Below are 20,469 nucleotides of genomic sequence, written 5' to 3'. Positions count from 1 at the left end.
CACAAGTAGATAGAGAGGCAGGCAGAGAGAGAGAGGGAAGCAGGCTCTCTGCGAGCAGAGAGCCCGATGTAGGACTCGATCCTAGGACCCTGAGATCAGGACCCGAGCCGAAGGCAACGGCTCAACCCACTGAGCCACCCAGGCGCCCCTCTTTTACGTCTGAACGACGTATGGAATGAGATGTCATTTGATAGAGGATTTCCGGACATCTCAAATATTTTCATCCCCATGGCGCAGGCTGAGCTTTATAGAGTTAAAATAGCGTCTGTCCGCCGCGTTTACCCACGAGCAAAGCCCCTCCCGCTGGGACGCAGGAGCACCATTAGCATCCCCGGGCTGCCACCGTCCTCCGGTCGAACACCGGGAGCGTCCTTTGCAGCTACTACATTTCCCAGAACGTTGGGCTATGGGAGCCGGACTCATGAGCCAATGAGGGACCAAGGTGAGGGATATCCGCCCTGCGCTCCGCCTCGGGGCGGGGCTTCCGGGCCTCATCATCCTGGTCAGCTCTGGTTCTCGTTGGTTCTTTCATCCCTTCCGAGGTTCGGGAGCCCCGGGGCTGGGTCGTGGCGGCGCGGCCAGAGGACGGGCGGGAGGAGGCGCTGTCCCGGCTGCACAGACTTGGGTCCGCTCTCAGCTACGCCACAGGGGACAGCTGGTCCCCTCCGCCCACGGAGTCCGATGGCGGCGGGCGCGCCCAGGGACCCGGCTCAGGTAAGCGCTCGTCCCCCGGGCCCTCCCCCACCCAGAGCAGGGCGCCTGCTCGCGGCCCTGCAGCCCAGGCCCGGGTGTCCGGGACAGTAAGGCGCCGGCGGGCTGCGTGCGGGAGCGGGCTCTGGGCTGAGAGGCCGGCTGCGGCGGGGACTTCAGGGGGCCTGAGGCGGGAGGATTCTGACCTCCGGGGACGGAGAGCGTGAGGCGGAGACCCCTGGACTTGCTCCTAGGGCCCTGGAGGGTCGTGAGCAGAAGAGGGACGCACCCTGTGTTAGGGTGTTCGCGGCTTTCCGAAAGCTGCGCGAGGGAGCACAGGCTGGAATGGGGGTGATGAAGATGAGGGAGCCCTGGGAGTGGAGTTCTTGTCGGAGGTCGCAGAGCTGGTGGGAGGAGCACTGAGGTACAGAGGTTGGTCCGTTAACAGGTCATTTGACTACAGAGGATGCCCAGCTCACTCGGTTTACCTTCCTCTTCCCACAGTTTTTGGAGGCTGAAAAGGCACTTGTGGCACTTACAGAAGGAGGGAGAGGGTCTCCCAAGTCCCTCGCTGGCCCTATACACCACTGTGGTGTATGGGATTGTGGTAACCTGAAACTCATATTTTCCCAGCTGTTGGGTGTGGGACCTTCAAGATACCCCAAGTTCAGGGTCCTGCATGCAAGCCAAGGGTTACATGGAGGTGTTCTTGGTTTAGTCAGCCAGTGTAAACAGGTGTGGAGGTTATCTCAGGAACAGATTCCAGTTTGTGTAAATGCTTGGAGGCATGCCGGAGTTAGAAACAGGCTACAGCAGGTCTTCATTCTTTCTGTTACGAACAAAGAGCAGGAGATCAAGAATCAGGTCTGTAATGTGGGCTGCTTGAGAACTTGGGCATCTGTTAGTGAAGTAGTGGGCAGTTTGGATAGGAGGAAAGAGTTGGTGATGCCCAGGTTTAACAAGCTCCATGTGGCTGCACAGTGGAGAACAGATTATGGAGTTAAGGAAGGAGACAGGGAGCCCGGGAGGAGGCAGTTGGCTATAATCAATGGATAGGAGTGGTGGCTGTGGAGGTTGAAGAAAGGGTTGGACCTTTGTCCATTTTTTAAGAAGGGCCATGTAGACTTTTGGATGTTGTAGATGAGAGAGAGAGAGGAGGAGTCAGGGATGATCTCAGGGCTTTTGGTCTTAGCAGCTGAAGCTATGGGAAAGTCCATCAACTGGGATGGGGAAGTTGGTGGTAGGTTAATTTCCACTGAGAATATCCTAAGGTTTTTGGCCCTATTAAGAATCAGAGGTTTGGGGCGCCTGGGTGGCTCAGTGGGTTAAAGCCTCTGCCTTCGGCTCGGCTCGGGTCATGATCCTGGGGTCCTGGGATCGAGCTCCGCATCTGGCTCTCTGCTCAGCAGGGAGCCTGCTTCCTCCTCTCTCTCTGCCTGCCTCTCTGCCTACTTGTGATCTCTCTCTGTCAAGTAAATAAATAAAACCTTAAAAAAAAAAAAAGAATCTGAGAGGTTTCAGAGAACTGAGTAAAAGATGGTCTGATGGACACACAGGTCTGGAATCTGGGGAGAGGTCCAGGATGGAGACATCCAGAAGTGATAGGTATTGATTGTGTGGACCAAGGTGGAGATTTGGATCACATATAGGAGGGGTTATGCAGGTTGTGGTGTCAGGGTGATAATGCTACTAGTGGGTTAGAAAGAAGAGGGTGCATGCTGAGGGAGAAATTTGATAGTGGGAGCAGAAGAGAGGATGATCTGGCAAGCGGCCAAGATGTCCCTGGGATGAGTGGACATGACAGGGCTACGGAGGCAGAGTGGTAATTGAATCAAGATGATAGTGAGGCCAGGCCCGCTGTTTACTCACTACTGTACAGATTCACCAGAATCTTGTGGTGAGCTTTTATGGCATCCGTGGTGTTTCAGTCTTGCTGGTGGACAAGGTCTGGGGAAATTTGTTCATTTGTGAGGGTCACTGTGCCTGGCTTGGAGACCAATGGGGTTTTGACCTGCCTTTAATGAAGGTTAAGTGGAGACAGGAGGGTTATTGCTGCTGAGGAACAGCAAGGGAAGCACAGAAGTATCAGAGAGTCACATATATCTGAAATTGACTGGTGGTTCTGGGTGACTAATACTGAAGCAAAGATCACAGGTCTTCCAAGCAGGCCTTCCAAGCAGCACTTGGGGCTTTCTTTGTCAGTGGGATCCATCAAAGGACAGGGGCTATACGAGATCATGTTTGACATTTTTAAATACTCTGGTTGCCATGTGCCTGGTGCGTGGGTGAGTCCAGGGACATCCCTGTGGTGTGGGGCACAGAGATGGCAGAGCCATGGGAAAGCATTTGAGAGATCCAAAGATGTGAGAGAGGTTTGGTCTTCGGAATGATGTGCACATTGAGAATAAGCATGAGCTGAGCGCCCTAGTGCCCTGGTACGGGGAACCTAGGGTGAAGCATGAGCCCATGCGGTTAGCTCTTGTGTGTACAATCTGTGAGATGTAGGGGAATTGCTTGGTAGAAGTGATGGGGCCCTGCAGCCCAGCCCAGAGCTTACATGACACTTATCTGTCCCCCTGCCTGTTGTTGCTGAGGGCTGAGTGTAAGTGATGAACGGGATCATGAGGAGAGAGCAGCTCTAAGTCGCTCTAAGGCCTGGTACCTCCTCTGGAGTGGGGAGCTCCGGAGGAGGAGAAATGTGGGGTAGATGTAAAGGAGATGGAGTGTGAGTTCTCAGAGAATGTTCATGGTTTTATCCATCCCATTCTTGACAGGGTGGCCTAACCTTTGAGGATGTTGCCGTGTACTTCTCCCAGGAGGAATGGCGTCTCCTTAATGAGGCTCAGAGACGGCTGTACCGCGATGTAATGCTGGAGAACTTTACACTTCTGTCCTCACTGGGTAAGGGCCTCCCCCTCCCCAGCAATGTAAACTGGGTTTTGCATTACCCCCTGCCCCTCTTTTCCCAGGGGGTGCTCTGTCCTTTCCAGCATGTGGACCACAGGTACCGCTTGCTTCAGCAGTTCTTTGGATAGTCGCGGTCCTTGCTGGGGCTGTGTTCTCGCAGCCCCCTCTGCTCTCCCCATGGGCCCAGTGCTGTCTGCGCTGACCCCTGGCAGGAGGAATTGGAGGTCAGTAGACTTTCAGTGAGGCTAGTGGATGGCATCTTGTTTGTCCTCTCCCTGGCCAGGTCATCTCTCTAGGTCTGTGTTACTTTTGTGTCCCTGGTTTTGTTTCCTTTTTTTTTTTTTTTTTTTTAAGATTTTATTTATTTATTTGACAGAGATCACAAGTAGGCAGAGAGGCAGGCAGAGAGAGAGAGGAAGGGAAGCAGGCTCTCCACTGAGCAGAGAGCCCGATGCGGGGCTCGATCCCAGTACGCTGGGATCATGACCTGAGCCGAAGGCAGAGGCTTTAACCCACTGAGCCACCCAGGTGCCCCTTGTTTCCTTTTTTTATCTGACAGTTCATTGTGCTTCCTTATGCTGGGAATTACAGGTATTATCATGGTCTTTACCCACCTGGACCATGAACTGTATTTTTAAGACTGTCTTGTACTGTTCTACTTACAGTGTTCAGATTTCTATCCTTTTTTTTAAACAGCTTTATTGAGGCATAAGTGACAAGTAATATTGTGTGCATTTATATTTAAAGTAGATAGTACTATGACTTGATATTCATATACATTATGACATGATTACTCCAAACAGCTTAATTAATATGCCGTCACTGTGCATATTTACCTTTTTGGGGTGTCTAAGAATACTTAAGATCTGTTCTCTTAGCAAATTCAAGTATGCAGCTCAGCATTATTATTAACTCACCATGCTGTACATTAGGTTTACAGAACTGCGTCAGTTTGTAGCTGACAGAGCTCCCTGTTTCCTGTGGCCCCTAGCCGTTGGCGTTCTACTCTTTGTTTCTATGGGTTGAACTGTGTGTTGTTGTTGTTTTTTTTAACTATAAAACAAAAATATTTAAATTCTTTCTTTCTTTCATTCTTCTTAAGATTTTATTTATTTGACAGGGAATACAAGCAGAGGGAGGCGGAGAAGCAGGCTTCCTGCTGAGCAGGGAGCCTGAAGGGCGGCTCGATCTCAGGACCCTGAGGCCGAAGGCAGACGATTAACGACTGAGCCACCCAGTGCCCATTTTAATACCTTTTAAAATCCAAATTTTTCTTTCAAATTATTCATAAAAAGGATTCTCAAGTCAGAATTAACACCTCAGTTAGTCAAGCATCAGGAAACGACATTACAGGTGTTTAGTATACGAAGGGACATCTGTTCCCCAGTCACTTCCTTCTCATGTCTGTTTCCAGAATCGTACAGACTCTTTCACTTTTGTCCACTCCCCATGCAACCATTTCTTCAGATCATGAAGACTGAATTTGTTGAACACCGGAAATCTGTTGATACGACATCCTGTAAACCATGACACATGGTTGCTGACCATCTGCAGTTACTAGGCCAGCTGGTAACTGGTTAGGAAGTGCCTCCTCTGGAAGTTCTTCATTTAGTCCATCTGTAGCTATGACTCTGCCACCAATTCCTTTTTCTCCTTTCATAGCCTCTCTGAATTTTTTTTTTTTAAAAGATTTTATTTATTTATTTGACAGACAGAGATCACAAGTAGGCCGAGAAGCAGGCAGAGAGAGAGGAAAGGAAGCAGGCTCGCTGCTGGGCAGAGAGCCCGATGTGGGGCTTGATCCCAGGACCCTGGGATCATGACCTGAGCCGAAGGCAGAGGCTTTAACCCACTGAGCCACCCAGGCGCCCTTTTTTTTTTTAAGATTTTTATTTTATTTTTATTTATTTGACAGACAGATCACAAGTAGGCAGAGAGGCAGGCAGAGAGAGGAAGGGAAGCAGGCTCCCTGCTGAGCAGAGAGCCCAATGTGGGGCTCAATCCCAGGACCCTGAGATCATGACCCAAGTCAAAGGCAGAGGCTTAACCCACTAAGCCACCCAGGCGCCCCAGCCTCTCTGAATTTCTGAAGGTATAATTTTAGAGGTTCAACATAACTGTCACAGCCTGAGGTCAGCATGGCAAAGAGAATATCTTCTCCCTTGTTGTCTTCCATTTCTCTTCGTGACATCTTTCACTTGTTTCAGATGTTATAAAGCTGATGAACTCACTTAATCATTCTTTTTTTTTAAATTTTTTTATTGGGACGTCTGGGTGGCTCAGTGGGTTAAGCCTCTGCCTTCAGCTCAGGTCATGATCTCAGGGTCCTGGGATCAAGCCCCGCATCAGGCTCTCTGCTCAGCAGGGAACCTGCTTCCCCCTCTCCCTCTGCCTGCCTCTCTGCCTACTTGTGATCTTTCTCTATGTGTCAAATAAATAAATAAATTCTTTAAAAAAAATAATAAAATAAATAAATTTTTAAAATTCATTTACTTTTTTTTTAGTTTTTACGATTTTATTTATTTATTTGACAGAGACACAGCGAGAGAGAGAACACAAGCAGAGGGAGTGGGAGAGGGAGAAGCAGGCATCTGCAGAGCAGGGAGCCCAATGCAGGCCTTGAACCCAGGACCCTGGGATCACCACCTGAGCCTTAGGCAGATGCTTAACTGAGCCGCCTAGGTGCCCCTTATGGCTGCATTCTTTGCATGTAAGCCAGACTGGGGGGAGACCAAATCTGCTCCTTCCTACTTCACACCTTGTTTCCTCCCCACAAAGGTGTACAGGCTGGCCCTGGCCCCACTGCCCCACCGACTGTCAGTCCTACTGGTGCGTGGCCACCACCAACTCTGGCATCCTTTCCCCCACTCACCCTCCCAGGCCCTGGGCCGCGCTCAACACCTGCTCACCACCTACCCATCCAGGGCACTAGGGCACTGGGGTGGACAAAGCTGCCCTGCCCTACCCTGCCACACCCCCACCAGGTGGTGGGGAACATCGGGGACAGGGCCCAGCTCCCCTCACAAAATAGAGCTGGCCGGGGAGCTGCCTCCAAGGGTGGGGAGATCAGCGGTGGTGGCCTGGCCTGTGTCCCGCTGCTCCTGGGTCCGGAGCACACAGAGCCCACCACGTGGAGGCCTGGCACCTGCTCCACGGCTGGACCTGCAGTGGGAGCGGCCTTGTAGGCACCTGCCGGCTGGCCACAAACAGACAAGAGGGAGGGGAGTGGCCCTGGCTGGTGTGGTGGTGGGCCTGCCTCTTTTATTTATTTATTTAAAATTCCAGGGGTGCCTGGGTAGCTCAGTGGGTTAAAGCCTCTGCCTTCAGCTCGGTCATGATCCCAGCGTCCTGGGATCGAGCCCCGCATCGGGCTCTCTGCTCAGCGGGGAGCCTGCTTACTCCTCTCCCTGCCTGCCTCTCTGCCTACTTGTGATCTCTGTCTGTCAAATAAATAAATAAAATCTTTAAAAATAATAATAAATACAATAAAAAATAAAGTAAAATTCCACATATAACTGACACCATATAGTATTTGTCTTGCTCTGACTTATTGCACTATGAGTTTTGTCCTCCAGGTTTATCCATGTCAATTTATGGGTATGGATTTCCTTTTTTTATGGCTGAATAATATATAGTGTATATATATCAGGCTTTATCTATCATTCGTCCGTAGAAAGATACTTTCCATAGAAAGCAGCATAGAAAGGTTGTTTCTGTACCTCAGCTGTTGTGAATAATGCTGCAGTGAACACAGGGCTGCAGGTGTCTCTGGGAGATACGGATCTCATTGCCTTTGGACGTGTTCAGAGAAGAGGGATTGTTGAACCATGTCATAGTTTGTTTTTCAGTTTTTTAAGATTTTTAAAATTAGTTTTAAGTAATCTTTATGCTCTGCATGGGGCTCAAACTCACAATCCAGGCATAAAGAGTCACAAGCTCTTGGGACTGAGCCAGTCAGACACCCCTATTTTTAATTTTTTAGAGATCTATTCTGGGGGCACCTGGGTGGCTCAGTGGGTTAAAGCCTCTGCCTTCAGCTCAGGTCATGATCCCAGGGTCCTGGGATCGAGCCCCACATCGGGCTCTCTGCTCCGTGGGGAGCCTGCTTCCTCCTCTCTCTCTGCCTGCCTCTCTACCTAGTTGTGATCTCTGTCTGTCAAATAAATAAATAAAATCTTTAAAAAAAAAATAATATTGCTTTAAAAAAAAAAAGAGAGATCTTCTATTCTGTACCAACGTCTTTACGAGTGCATCTTACCAACTGTATGTAAGGGTCTCCTTTTCTTCACATTCCTCACCAACACTTGTTACCTCTTGCTTTTTGATAATAGCCATTCTAAGCGGTGTAAGGTGATACTGTGATTCAGATTTGGAATTTTCTGATACTAGTGATGTTGAGCATCTTTTCGTGTATATGTTGGCCATTTGTTGTGTCTTTGGATAAATGTTTATTGAGGTCCTTTCCATATTTTTAATTGGATTATTTGGTTTTGTTGTTGTTATTGAGGATTTTTTAAGGTTTTATTTCTTTGGGGCACCTGGGTGGCTCAGTTGTTAGGCATCGGCCTTCGGCTCAGGTCAGGATCCCAGGGTCCTGAGATCAAGTACCACGTCGGGCTCCCTGCTCAGTGGGAAGCCTCCTTCTCCTTCTCCTCCTATTTGTGTTCTCTCTCTCGCTGTGTCTCTCTCTGTCAAATAAGTAAATAAAATCTTAAAAAAAAAAAGAGATTTTATTTATTGGGCAGAAAGAGAAAACACAACACGGGTGGAGGGGCAGAGGGGCAGAGGGAGAAGCTCCTGCTCAGCAGGGAGCCTGACCTGGGGGTCATTCCCAGGATCTGGGATCATGATCGGTGGCAAAGGCACTTAACCAACTGAGCCACCTAAGTGCCCCTGTTGTTGTTTTTATGAGTTCTGTATATACTCTGGATGTTAAGCTCTTGTCAGATCTTTTGCAGATATTTTCTCCTGTTCCTTAGGTTGCCTTTTCATTTTGGTGTTTCCTTTGCCATACAGAAGTTTTTGATTTGATATAGTTCCACTTGTTTATTTTTGCTTTTGTTGCATTTGCTTTTGGTGTCATATCCAAAAAATCATTGGCAACACCAATATAAAGGAGCTTTTTTCCCTAAATTTCTTCTACAAGTTTTATAATTTCAGGGGTGCCTGGGTGGCTCAGTTGGTTAGGTGTCTGACTTGGATTCAGCTCAGGTCGTGATTTTATGGGTCATGGGATTGAGCCCTGTGTTGGGCTCCCTGTTTGGCACGGAGTCTGAATTTTCTTTCCTTCTGCCCCTCCCCCCACTGACTTGAGCATGTGTGCGCACTTGGCGCTCTCTCAAATAAGTAATCTTTAAAAACTAAAACTTATAATTTTAGGTCTTTTTTTTTATTATTTTATTTATTTGACAGACAGAGATCACAAGCAGGCAGAGAAAGAGGAGAAAGCAGGCTTCCCGCGAAGCAGAGAGCCCGATGTGGGGCTCGATCCCAAGACCCTGGGATCATGACCTGAGCTGAAGGCAGAGGCTTAACCCACTGAGCCACCCAGGCACCCCTAGGTCTTATGTTTAAGTTCTTACTTCAATTCAAATTAATTTTTGTGAGTGGTGTAAGATAGGGTCCAGTTTCCTTTTTTTCCCCTTCTCCTTCTTCCTTTTTTTCATTGGTAGCTCTGCGACTTACTAGGCTGGGTCTTAGTGAAGGCTCTGGGGCTGGCCCATGCTGCTCTTAGTGTAGGAAACTCAGCTGTTTTGTCAGTTCTTCTTGAGCCTGGACCCCAGGAAATTAGAGTTCAGTAGATGTTGTACATGAGCTCATCCTCCGTCATCCTCCCGTGGCCAGTGGCCGCCGCCAGACACGGGCCCTTCTTCATGTGCTGTTCGCTGCTGGGCTTCGCTTCGCCCGCTTCAGCCGCTGGGGTCTCGCTGTGAGTTAGAGACGGGGACGTGCCAGCCTTACTCAGCCCTCAGTCAGGACTTGCGGGATCTGCTTGAGCAGCGATTCTGAAAGCAAAAATGCATCATACTTCTTTGACAGCTTCTTTTCTTTTTCTCCGTGTTCCAAGACTCTTTGCCAGCTTCTTGACTAATTTTTTTTTTTTTTTAAGATTTTATTTATCTATTTGACAGAGAGAGATCACAAGTAGGCAGAGAGGCAGGCAGAGAGAGTGAGAGGGAAGCAGGCTCCCTGCCGAGCAGAGAGCCCGATGCGGGACTCGATCCCAGGACCCTGAGATCATGACCTGAGCCGAAGGCAGCGGCCCAAACCACTGAGCCACCCAGGCGCCCCATTGACTAATTTTTTTATTCTTGTTGCGTTTCTTCAGTTCCTCAGTGTCTATGTGGAGAATATCCACAGCCTTGGCCTCATTGCAGTGGGGCTGGCCCCCCGAAGTACGTATGGAAAACTTGGGGCGGGGAGAGGGTGTAAGCCCCGAACGCCCACACTCACCGGCAGCTAGTCTGGCTTCTCATGCTAGCTGGTGGGCTTGGTCAAGTTTTCCCCACACCTTCCTTCTTATTTTAAGACCCAGGGTGGAGGTCCTCTTTTTTTCTTTTTCCATGTGGATATCCAGTTTTCCCATCACCATATACTGAAGAGACTGTCCTTTCCTCATTGTGTGTTTTTGGTGTCCTAGTCAAAGATCGGTTGACCATGTGTACATGGGTTACTTCTTGGCTCTCTGTTCTCTTCCATTGGTCTGTTTTTATGCTAGTACCATACTGTTTTGATATTACAGCTTTGGAGTATTTTGAAATCAAGAAGCGTGATGTCTCCAGCTTTGTTGTTCTTTTTCAAAATTGCTTTGGCTATTTGGGGTTTTCTGTGGTTCCATACAAATTTTAGGACTGTTTTTTCTATTTCTGTGGAAAAATGTCAGTGGAATTTTGTTGCGGGTATCAAAAGCAAGAACAAGATATTCAAGAATGTTGGATATCTTTCCGTCTGTCTTCTGTTTCTTTCATCAGTTTCTTCTAGTTTTTAGGATATAGATCTTTCACCTCCTAGGTTAAATTTCTTTGAGTATTTTATTCTTTTTTTTTTTTTTAAGATTTTATTTATTTATTTGACATACAGAGAAAGATCACAAGCAGGCGGGTGGGTGGGGGAAGCAGGGTCCTTATGGAGCAGAGAGCCCAACGTGGGACTCGATCCCAGGACCCTGAGATCGTGACCTGAGCCGAAGACACAGGCTTAACCCACCGAGCCACCAAGGCGCCCTATTTTATTCTTTTTGATGCTATTTTAAGTGGGATTGTTTTCTCAATTTTTTTTTCAGATACTTTATTACTAGTGTATGTAAATGCAGCTTAGTTTTGTATATTGATTTTTTTTTTATCCTGCAACTTTACTGAATTCATTTATTTAATGGTGTTTTGGGGGAGTCTTTTTTTTTTTTTAAGGTGGAATGTTGCTTGATAGATTTTTTTTTTTAAAGATTTTATTTATTTGTCAGAAAGAGACCATAAGCAGGGAGAATGGCAGGCAGAAGGAGAAGCTCCCTGCTGAGCAAGGAGTCCAGTGTGGGACTTGATCCCAGGACCCAGGGATCATGACTCCAGCTAAACGCAGACACTTAACCGACTGAGCCTTACAGGTGTCCCAGTGTTTTGGTGGATTCTTTATAGTTTTCTATATGTAAGATTATGTCACTTGCAAACAGATAACTTTACTTCTTCCATTCTGATTTGGATGCCTTTTATTTATTTTTTTTCCTTAATTACTCAGGGCTAGGATTACCACTGCTGTTATGTTGAATAGAAGTGGAGCAAGCGAGCACCTTGTCTTGTTCCTGATAAGGACAGAGGCCGGGGGAGGGGAACAGGGAAGCTTTGAGCTTTTGATCGTTGGATGTATTAGCTATGGGCCTGTCAGATATACTGAGGTTTGTTGCTTATATATCCAATTTGTTGGTGATTTTTTTTTTATCATGAAAGCATATTGAATTTTGCCAGATGCTTTTTCTGCATCTGTTGATATGACTATACGATTTTTACCCTTTGAACTCTTATTCAGTTTTGGTGGTGTATTGTGTGTATTGATTTATACATGTTGAACTATCCTTGCATCTCAGGGATAAATCCTGATTGATTGTATTGTATGATGCTTGTAATGTGCTTTTGGATTTGGTTTGCAAGGATTTTTTTCTTTTAGGAATCTTGCGTTTCTGTTCATCAGGATATTGGTCTGTAATTTTCTTCTCTTGCATTGTCCTTAAATGCCTTTGACATCAGAGTAATGCTGGCCTTGCAAATGAGTTTGAAAGTGTTCCCCCTTCAGTTGTTTGGAAGACTTCAAGAAGGATGGTGGGGATACCTGGGCAGCTCTCTCGGTCTGTTGAGCATCTGACTATTGATTTCAGCCCAGGTCATGATTACAGGGTCGTGAGATGGAGCTTGGTGGCCGGCTACATGCTCAGTGAAGATTCTCTCTTTCCCTCCTTTTGCCCCTCCCCCTGCTCTTGCTCTGTCTCTCTCTCTCTAAAACAAATAGATCTTTGGGGCACCTGGGTGGCTCAGTCATTAGGCATCTGCCTTCTGCTTGGGTTGTGATCCCAGGGTTCTGGGATCCAGCCCCACGTCGGACTCCCTGCTCAGCAGGAACTTTGCTTCTTCCTCTCCCACTCCTCTTGCTTGTGTTCCCTCTCTCGCTGTGTCTCCCTCTCTCAAATAAATGGGCAAAATATTTAAATAAATAAATAAAATAGACCTTTGGGGAAAAAAGATGGTGTTAATTCTCTAACTATGTAGTGGAATTCCCTGTGATTCTATCTGGTCCTGGGCTTTTCTTTGTGGAACATTTTCTCCTTACCAATTATGAGTCTGTTCACATTTTCTATTTCTTCATTATTCAGTATTGCCTGCCTGCCTTCCTTCCTTTCTTTTTTTGGTTTGGTAGTTTGTATGTTTCTGTGAATTTATCCATGTCTTCTGGGTTATCCAATTTGTTGGCATATAATTGTTCATTGTAGCCTTTTGATAGATTGTTTTCCTGCAGTATCAGTTGTGATGTTTCCTCTTTCATTTCTGATTTTGAGTCTTTCTTTTTTTTTTTTTTTAAAGATTTTATTTATTTATTTAACAAAGAGAAAGAGCACAAGTAGCAGAGAGGCAGGCAGAGAGGGAGGGGGAAGCAGGCTCCCTGCTGAACAGAGAGCCTGATGCGAGGCTCGATCCGAGGACCCCGGGACCATGACCAGAGCCGAAGGCAGACGCTTAACCGACTGAGTCACCCAGGCGCCCCTCTTTTTTCTTAGTCTAATTAAACGTTTGTCAATTTGTTTATCTTCTCAAAAACCCAACTCTTAGTTTCATGGGTCTTTTTCTCTTGTTTTTTAATGTCTATTTCATTTATTTCTGCTCTGGTCTTTGTTATTTGCTTCTTTCTGCTTTGACCTTACTTTGTTCTTTTTCTCACAGGTTGAAGTATTAAGTTGCTTATTTAAAATTTTTCTTTTTTCTTGGGGCACCTGGGTGGCTCGGTGGGTTAAAGCCTCTGCCTTTGACTCAGGTCATGATCCCGGGGTCCTAGGATCGAGCCCCACATCTGGCTCTCTACTTGGCGGGGAGTCTGCTTCCCTCTCTCTCTCTGCCTGCCTCTCTGCCTATCTTTGTCTGTGAAATAAATAAATAAAATCTTTAAAATAAATAAAAATAAAATTTTCCTTTTTTCTTTTTTTTTAATTTAAAAAAATTAAACATTTTTTTTTATTATTTGACAGAGAGAGATCACAAGTAGGTGCCCCCAAATTTTTCTTTTTTCTTAATGTAGATATTTATTGGTATAAACTTCCCCCTTATAACTGTTTTCTTGCATCTGTAAGGTTTAATGTGTTAGGTTTCTATTTCAATTGCGTACATAGATTTTTTTTTTTTTTAAAGATTTTATTTATTTATTTGACAGAGAGAGAGATCACAAGTAGGCAGAGAGGCAGGCAGAGAGAGAGGAGGAAGCAGGCTCCCCGCGGAGCAGAGAGCCCGATGTGGGGCTCGATCTCAGGACCCTGAGATCATGACCTGAGCCGAAGGCAGCGGCTTAATCCACTGAGCCACCCAGGCGCCCCGCGTACATAGATTTTTTTAATTTCTTCTTCGATCCATTGTTTGTTTGGAAGAATGTTGTTTAAATTCCACATATTTGTGATATTTTCCAGCTTAACTTTTGTTAATGATTTCTAGTTTCATGCCATGTGGTTGGAAAAGATACTTGATATGATTTTAGTCTTCTTAAATGTTAAGAATTGTTTCATGGGGTGCCTGGGTGGCTCAGTCAGTTAAGCATCTGCCTTCAGCTCAGGTCATGATCCCAGGGTCTTGGGATCCAGCCTCTCATTGGGCTCCCTGCTTGTCTGGGAACCTGCTTCTCCCTCTGCCCCTCCCGCTGGCTGTGCTTGCTTTCTCTCTCTCAAATAAATAAATACAATCTTAATTTATCTGAGAGAGGGAGAGAGATCATGAACAGTGGGGAAGGATAGCGGGAGGAGCAGACTCCCCACTTAGCAGGGAACCCGATGTGTGGGACTCGATTTCAAGACCCTGGGATCATGACCTGAGCTAAAGGCAGACACTTACCTGACTGAGCCACCCAGGTGCCCCAAATACATAAATAAAATCTTTACCAAAAAAAAAAAAAAAAAAAAGACTGTGCCTGGATGGCTCAGTCAGTTAAACATCTGCCTTTGACTTGGGTCATGACCTTGGAGCCCATGTTGGGTTCCTGGCTGAGCAGGGAGTTTGCTTCTCTCTCTGACCCTTCCCCCCCTCATGCTCTCACTCTCTCTTAAGTAAATGGATAGAATCTTCAAAAAAAAAAAAGAAATTTCATGACCTAACATATGAGAGAGTTCTCGAGAATGTTCCAGGTGTACTTGAGAAGAATGTATTCTGTTGCAATTGAAGGGCATCTTCTGTATATATCTGTTAAGTGCATTTGGTGTAAGTGCAGTTCAACTCCAACATTTCCTTATTGATTTTCTGTCTGGATAATCTGTCCATTGTTGATAACAGGTTATTGAAGTCCTCTACTATTACTGCATTGCTGCCTATTTCTGTTATTTGCTTAATATACTTAGGTGCTTGGATATTGGGTACGTATTATATCCTTTTGATGCATTGACTTCTTTATCATTGTGTAGAGATATTTTTTGTCTGATAATTTTTGACTTTAAAGTCTACTTTGACATAAGAATAGTTACCTGCTCATTTTTGCTTTTCATTTGTATATTGAAAATTGAATTTTGAAATTGAAATTTGAAAGTTGAAAATTGTATATTGAAATATTTGTATATTTCATTTGTATATATTTGTTGTGTTTTTTTTTTAATTTTTTTTTTTTTAAAGAATTTATTTATTTGACAGAGAGATCACAAGTAGGCAGAGAGGCAGGCAGAGAGTGAGGGGGAAGCAGGCTCCCCACTGAGCAGAGAGCCCGACGCAGGGCTCGATCCCAGGACCCTGAGATCATGACCTGAGCTGAAGGCAGAGGCTTAAACCACTGAGCCACCCAGGCGCCCCTTTTTAATTTATTTTTGACAGAGAGAGATCACAAGTAGGCAGAGAGGCAGGCAGAGAGAGAGGAAGGGAAGCAGGCTCCCCGCTGAGCAGAGAACCCGATGTAGGACTTGATCCCAGGACCCTGAGATCATGACCTAAGCCGAAGGCAGTGGCTTAACCCACTGAGCCACCCAGGCGCCCCTCATTTGTATATATTTGTAATTGGATTGCTCTCTTCCAATAAAGTGTACATCACAAGTGTTTCTTTGTGTTCAGGTTGCTCCTGTCGAGCAGAGGCTGCAGAGGCACCCTTTGAACAGAGCATTTCTGTAGGTGTGTCACAGGCCAGGACTCCGAAGGAACCTCGGTCTTCCCAGAAGACCCACCCCTGTGAGATGTGTTCTTCAGTCTTGAGAGAGATTTTCCACTTGGTTGGGCACCAGGGAAAACAGAACAACCAGAAACTCTTCAAATATGGGGCATGTGTGAAACAAATTTCTCCTAGTGCAAACCTTCAACAGCATGAGAAGCAAGCCATGGGAGAAAAACCCGTCAGAAGCAGTGTGGACAGGGCTTCATTTGTGAAGAGCAGCAATTTCCATGATTCGGGAAAGCCCTTAACGTGTGAGGAGGTTGAGAAGGACTTCCTGGCTACCTCAGAGCATCAACAACAACAGACCACTCATACTGGGGAGAATAAAATCACTGAGCGTGGGGTGACTTCTCAGAGCATGAAAAGTCATCGCACCTGGGAAGAATGCAAGAAAGCCGTTGGTCCCAAACACACACTTGTTCAGGACCAGGGTGTCCACACTGGAAGACAGTGTCTCGTATGCCCTGAATGTGGAAAAACATTCAGGTACAAATCCTCACTTATAATTCATCAGAGAATCCACACTTCTGACAGGGTTCATGTGTGTCGTGACTGTGGAAAATCCTTTAGGGGAAGCTCAACCCTCAGTCAGCATCGAAGAATTCATGCTGGGCCAAGGCAGTGCAAATGTAGCAAATGTGGGAAATCTTTTAGCCAAAAATTTGTCCTTGTTCATCCTCAGAGAAGTCAAACTGATGAAAATTGTTACGTGTGCCGTGTATGTGCTCAGACATTTAGCCAGAGCTCCATCCTTACTCAACAACGTACAGTTCATACTGGAGAAATGAGTTATGAGTGCACTGAATGTGGGAAATCTTTTAGACGAAAATCTGATCTCATTGAACACTGGAGAGTACACACAGGAGAAAGGCCTTATGAATGTAGTGAATGTGGGAAATCTTTTACTTCTAGCTCTGCGCTCCGTTATCATCAGAGAATTCACACTGGAGAAAAACCTTATAAATGCAGTGAATGTGGGAAGTCTTTTACCTCTAGCTCTGGCCTCCGTTATCATCAGAGAATTCACACAGGAGAAAGACCATATGAGTGTAATGATTGTGGGAAATCTTTTACCCAAATAAATCACCTCATTATACACCGAAGAGTTCACACAGGAGAAAGGCCTTATGAATGCAGTGAATGTGGGAAATCTTTTAGCCACAAATCTTACCTCTCTCAGCACCAGAGAGTTCACACGGGAGAAAGGCCTTATGAATGCAGTGAATGTGGAAAATCTTTTACCTCCGGCTCTGCCCTCTGTTATCATCAGAGAGTTCACACTGGAGAAAAACCTTATGAGTGTAGCGAATGTGGGAAATCTTTTACCAATGGACCAATACTAATTCGACACCGTAGAGTTCACACAGGAGAAAGGCCTTATGAGTGCAGTGAATGTGGGAAATCCTTTACCCAAAGAAATCACCTCAATATACACCAGAGAGTGCACACAGGAGAAAGGCCTTATGAGTGCAATGAGTGTGGAAAATCCTTTACATCTGGCTCTGCCCTCCGTTATCATCAGAAAGTGCACATTGGAGAAAGGCCTTATGAGTGCAGAGAATGTGAGAAGTCTTTTACCTCTACCTCTGCCCTCCGTTGTCATCAGAGAGTTCACACAGGAGAAAGGCCTTTTGACTGCAGTGAATGTGGGAAATCTTTTAGGGATAGTTCCCAGCTGAATCAACACCAGAGAGTTCACACTGGAGAAAAGCCTTATGAATGTAGTGATTGTGGGAGATCCTTTAGTCAGAATTCATACCTTTCTAAACACCGGAGAGTTCACACTGGAGAAAGGCCTTATGAGTGCAGTGAGTGTGGGAAATCTTTTACTTCTGTCTCTGCCCTCGGTTATCATCAGAGAGTTCACACTGGAGAAAGGCCTTATGAGTGTAGTGAATGTGGGAAATCTTTTACCAATAGCTCCATACTGATTCGACATCGCAGAGTTCACACAGGCGAAAGGCCGCATGAGTGCAGCGAATGTGGGAAATCCTTCACCCAAAGAATTCACCTCATTATTCACCGGAGAGTTCACACAGGAGAAAGGCCTTTTGAGTGCAGTGAGTGTGGGAAATCTTTTACCTCTCGTTCCACCCTACATTATCATCAGAGAGTTCATACAGGAGAGAGGCCTTACGACTGCAGTGAATGTGGGAAATCTTTTAGCCGAAAATCTAATCTTTCTCAGCATCGGAGAGTTCACACCGGCGAAAGGGCTTAGATGGGTAGGAAATGTAGTTTCCTTGTTCAGTGTAATGATACCAGAGGAAACCCTTTGTGAGGCACCATCTGTCTGAATTCAGTCTTCTACGTACAAGTGCCAGTAGTAGAGAGATTTCCCTTAAGTTCCAGTTATGTGGAAGCACGTGTGCCTATGTTGCATTTTCTAAACTGCCCAGGGCTCTTTCCAGAATTATGTCGCTGCCAGTCTATGGCCAAAGCTGTGTACTTCTACCACCTGGCAAGTCTCCACAGCATGCATCAGTCATCACCCCACTGTGCTCAGGGAAGCTGATCTCTGTTCTCATTTGTTGGAGGAAATTAGGAGTAACCTGAGTCCTTAGGGGGACCCACATTGACCTTTTTCTGACTAACTGGCATGGACCTGACCCACGTAGTCCTAGAGGACATCATACGAGTGTAGCTGACAGAAAAGGACCACCCTTTGCAGGGACATGGTCTCTTGAGATCTTTGTGATTAATTTTTCCAGCTTCCAAGTCACTTAACTCAAGAACTGCTAGCCCCTCTTGCTTCGGCTTGTGCAATAACAAGTCCTTGCTGTTTAAATCCTCTTTGATCTTGGCTGTACTACTTACCATGTATAGTGGTTTATAAACATTTTGAAGTCTGCGAGTGTGAAGGGATGGACAACTTTCGTTGGGGTGCGTATCACACTTTCTGTGCCTCAAGGGGACAGTAACGGTGGCAGAAATAGCTTACCAGTTTTTGCCAAATTTGTACTGCCCGTGGCCTCCTAGGAAAGACTGCAGGGTTTTCTGGTCCTCATTTGAGACACGATGCTGTGAGTTTGGGGAGTCTCAGGGGTCACCCTGAGGAGGATCAGGTGTGAGAACCTCACATGCTTCTGGGAGCAGCATGAATTTTTTCCTTTGTTCACAGAGGATATCACGGGGGATTTCAGCACTGTTGTGGGGAACCTCTTCCCCAGGTCCTGCAAAGAGCCATGTGCCCTGATGTCCAGGTTTCTGTAGGTGATGGTCATTGGTTGTATTGCTGTAAGGTTGAGGGAAACTGAACTGCTGCAGAAACATTGGCTTCATAGGGAGGGGAGGAGGTCACAGCCGACCAGATGGAGTGTGCCCGCAAACACATCTGCGCCAGGGACTGCAGAGCTGGTGTGTGTGCCAGTCCATGAACCTCCAGGTGTAGTTACCTTGTGTAGCTTATGTCATGGTCATTGGAAGTAATGGAAAGGTTTTCTGGATTCCTGTAACCTTTCAGTGATGTTCACCTCAAGACCATTGCTGCATAGGTAGAAAACAGATCGAGAAAAGGGGGATCTGTAGTCCGGGGATGTGGCTTTTGTGACCCAGCCAACAGTCCTTTAGACGTTGGTGGAAAGCCCTTCATTGGTCACTGCATTTGCTTTCACTGAGCAAAACTAGCCTCTGTAGGGCAAGAATGTGCAGTGAATGTAGGGTTGCAAGACCTGTTTTCCAAAAAGAGTTGGACACAGATTTTTTATTTTGAATCATTTTTGAAAAGCTTTATTGAGGTATAATTTACATGTAATAAACTGTATATACTGGAAATGTAAGTTTTGACATACTTATGAACCTGGAACATCACAGTCATGGTAGTGATCATGTGTCGTTGCATATTTACCTCGTGTCTTTTCATAATTCTCTGCCTGCCTTCCCAGCCCTCCGAGTCATCATTGATTTGCTTTCCATTATAATAGAAAACTTAATTTTCTATAATTTTATATAGTAGGAGTCAAAGTTTTTTTTCCCTACTTTTATGTTGCATAAAGAATTATAGATGCATAGTGATATATAAGTAACTCGTTTCTTTGTTTTTGTTTTTTGGCTGAGAAATATGCTTATCTTTGAGGATAGCACTATTATTTTACCCATTAGTTTATGGACATTTGGGTATTTCTAATTTTTGCCTATGGAAAATAAAGTTGGTACAAACATTTGTGTGTAATTATATTGATATGTGTTTCACTTACTTTTTGTCAGTAACTCAGAGTGGAAAGTCTCAGTCTTAGGGTAGATAAATATTTAACTTAAAGAAATTAGCAAACTGTGATCTAAATTATTATACCTTTTTGTATTCTTACCAGCAGTGTATGAGAGTTGCATTTCCTTCACGTCTTAGTGAATGGTTTAGTTTGGTCAGTTCTTAATTTTAACTCTTTTTATAAGTGTGTGGTGCTGCTTAGTGTTTTAACTGCATTTTGCTAAGGAGTTATGATGAGCCTTTTTTTCAGATGTGCATTTGCTATCTATATTTTTGCTAAAATGTGTGTTCGTATCTTCTGCCTATTCTGTGAATTTTGATTGTCTTTTTATGAAAGGATGTGAAACAACAAAGATGTATGTTGGGATTTCACTCATTTTGTGGCCTTTTTACTTTGTGGAATCATTTTTTAATACTGGAAGTATATGTTCTCATTGTTTTCAGTTTTTTTATGCTATGCATAATGTAATGGATGCATATATACTTTTAATTTTAATCTACATTATTGACGTCGTCTTTGCTTTCTAAGGTCCAGACATTTAATAATACAATAAACCCTCGCTTTGTAGTGTGCACCCATTTTCCTAGTCTATCATTATGGAGGTTGGTGGATTGGAGCAGGACTCGGGGGGCACCAGAGAGACTCAGGGTGAAGAAGGTGTGTTTTGAGCCCCGAAGCCCAGCAGAGAGGGAAATAAGGCACTGATGAGGATCTCCGTCCAAGCCCCGGTGCAGGGCATGGAGATCCCCAGGAAACTAACCCCCTCTGTGGGTCTCAGATTCCTCCTGTGTAGCGG

At 45.5% G+C, this 20,469-nt stretch overlaps 1 protein-coding gene across 1 annotated transcript; it reads left to right on the top strand.

Annotated features, from left to right (window-relative positions):
* The first annotated feature begins 586 nt into the window (after positions 1-586).
* On the top strand, positions 587-20,245 carry LOC123931879 (zinc finger protein 345-like). Its single transcript, XM_045989523.1, has 3 exons — positions 587-714; positions 3,465-3,591; positions 15,369-20,245. Exons 1-3 carry the CDS (start codon positions 682-684, stop codon positions 17,684-17,686), a joined length of 2,478 nt encoding a protein of 825 aa, XP_045845479.1. The 5' UTR covers positions 587-681; the 3' UTR covers positions 17,687-20,245.
* Positions 20,246-20,469: the final 224 nt, after the last annotated feature.

Source organism: Meles meles, chromosome 19 (genome assembly GCF_922984935.1).
Source record: "Meles meles chromosome 19, mMelMel3.1 paternal haplotype, whole genome shotgun sequence".
NCBI classification, from domain to species: Eukaryota; Metazoa; Chordata; class Mammalia; order Carnivora; family Mustelidae; genus Meles; species Meles meles.
The sequence above is the reverse complement of the archived record's forward strand: the minus strand, read 5'-3'. Positions and strand labels throughout refer to the sequence as shown.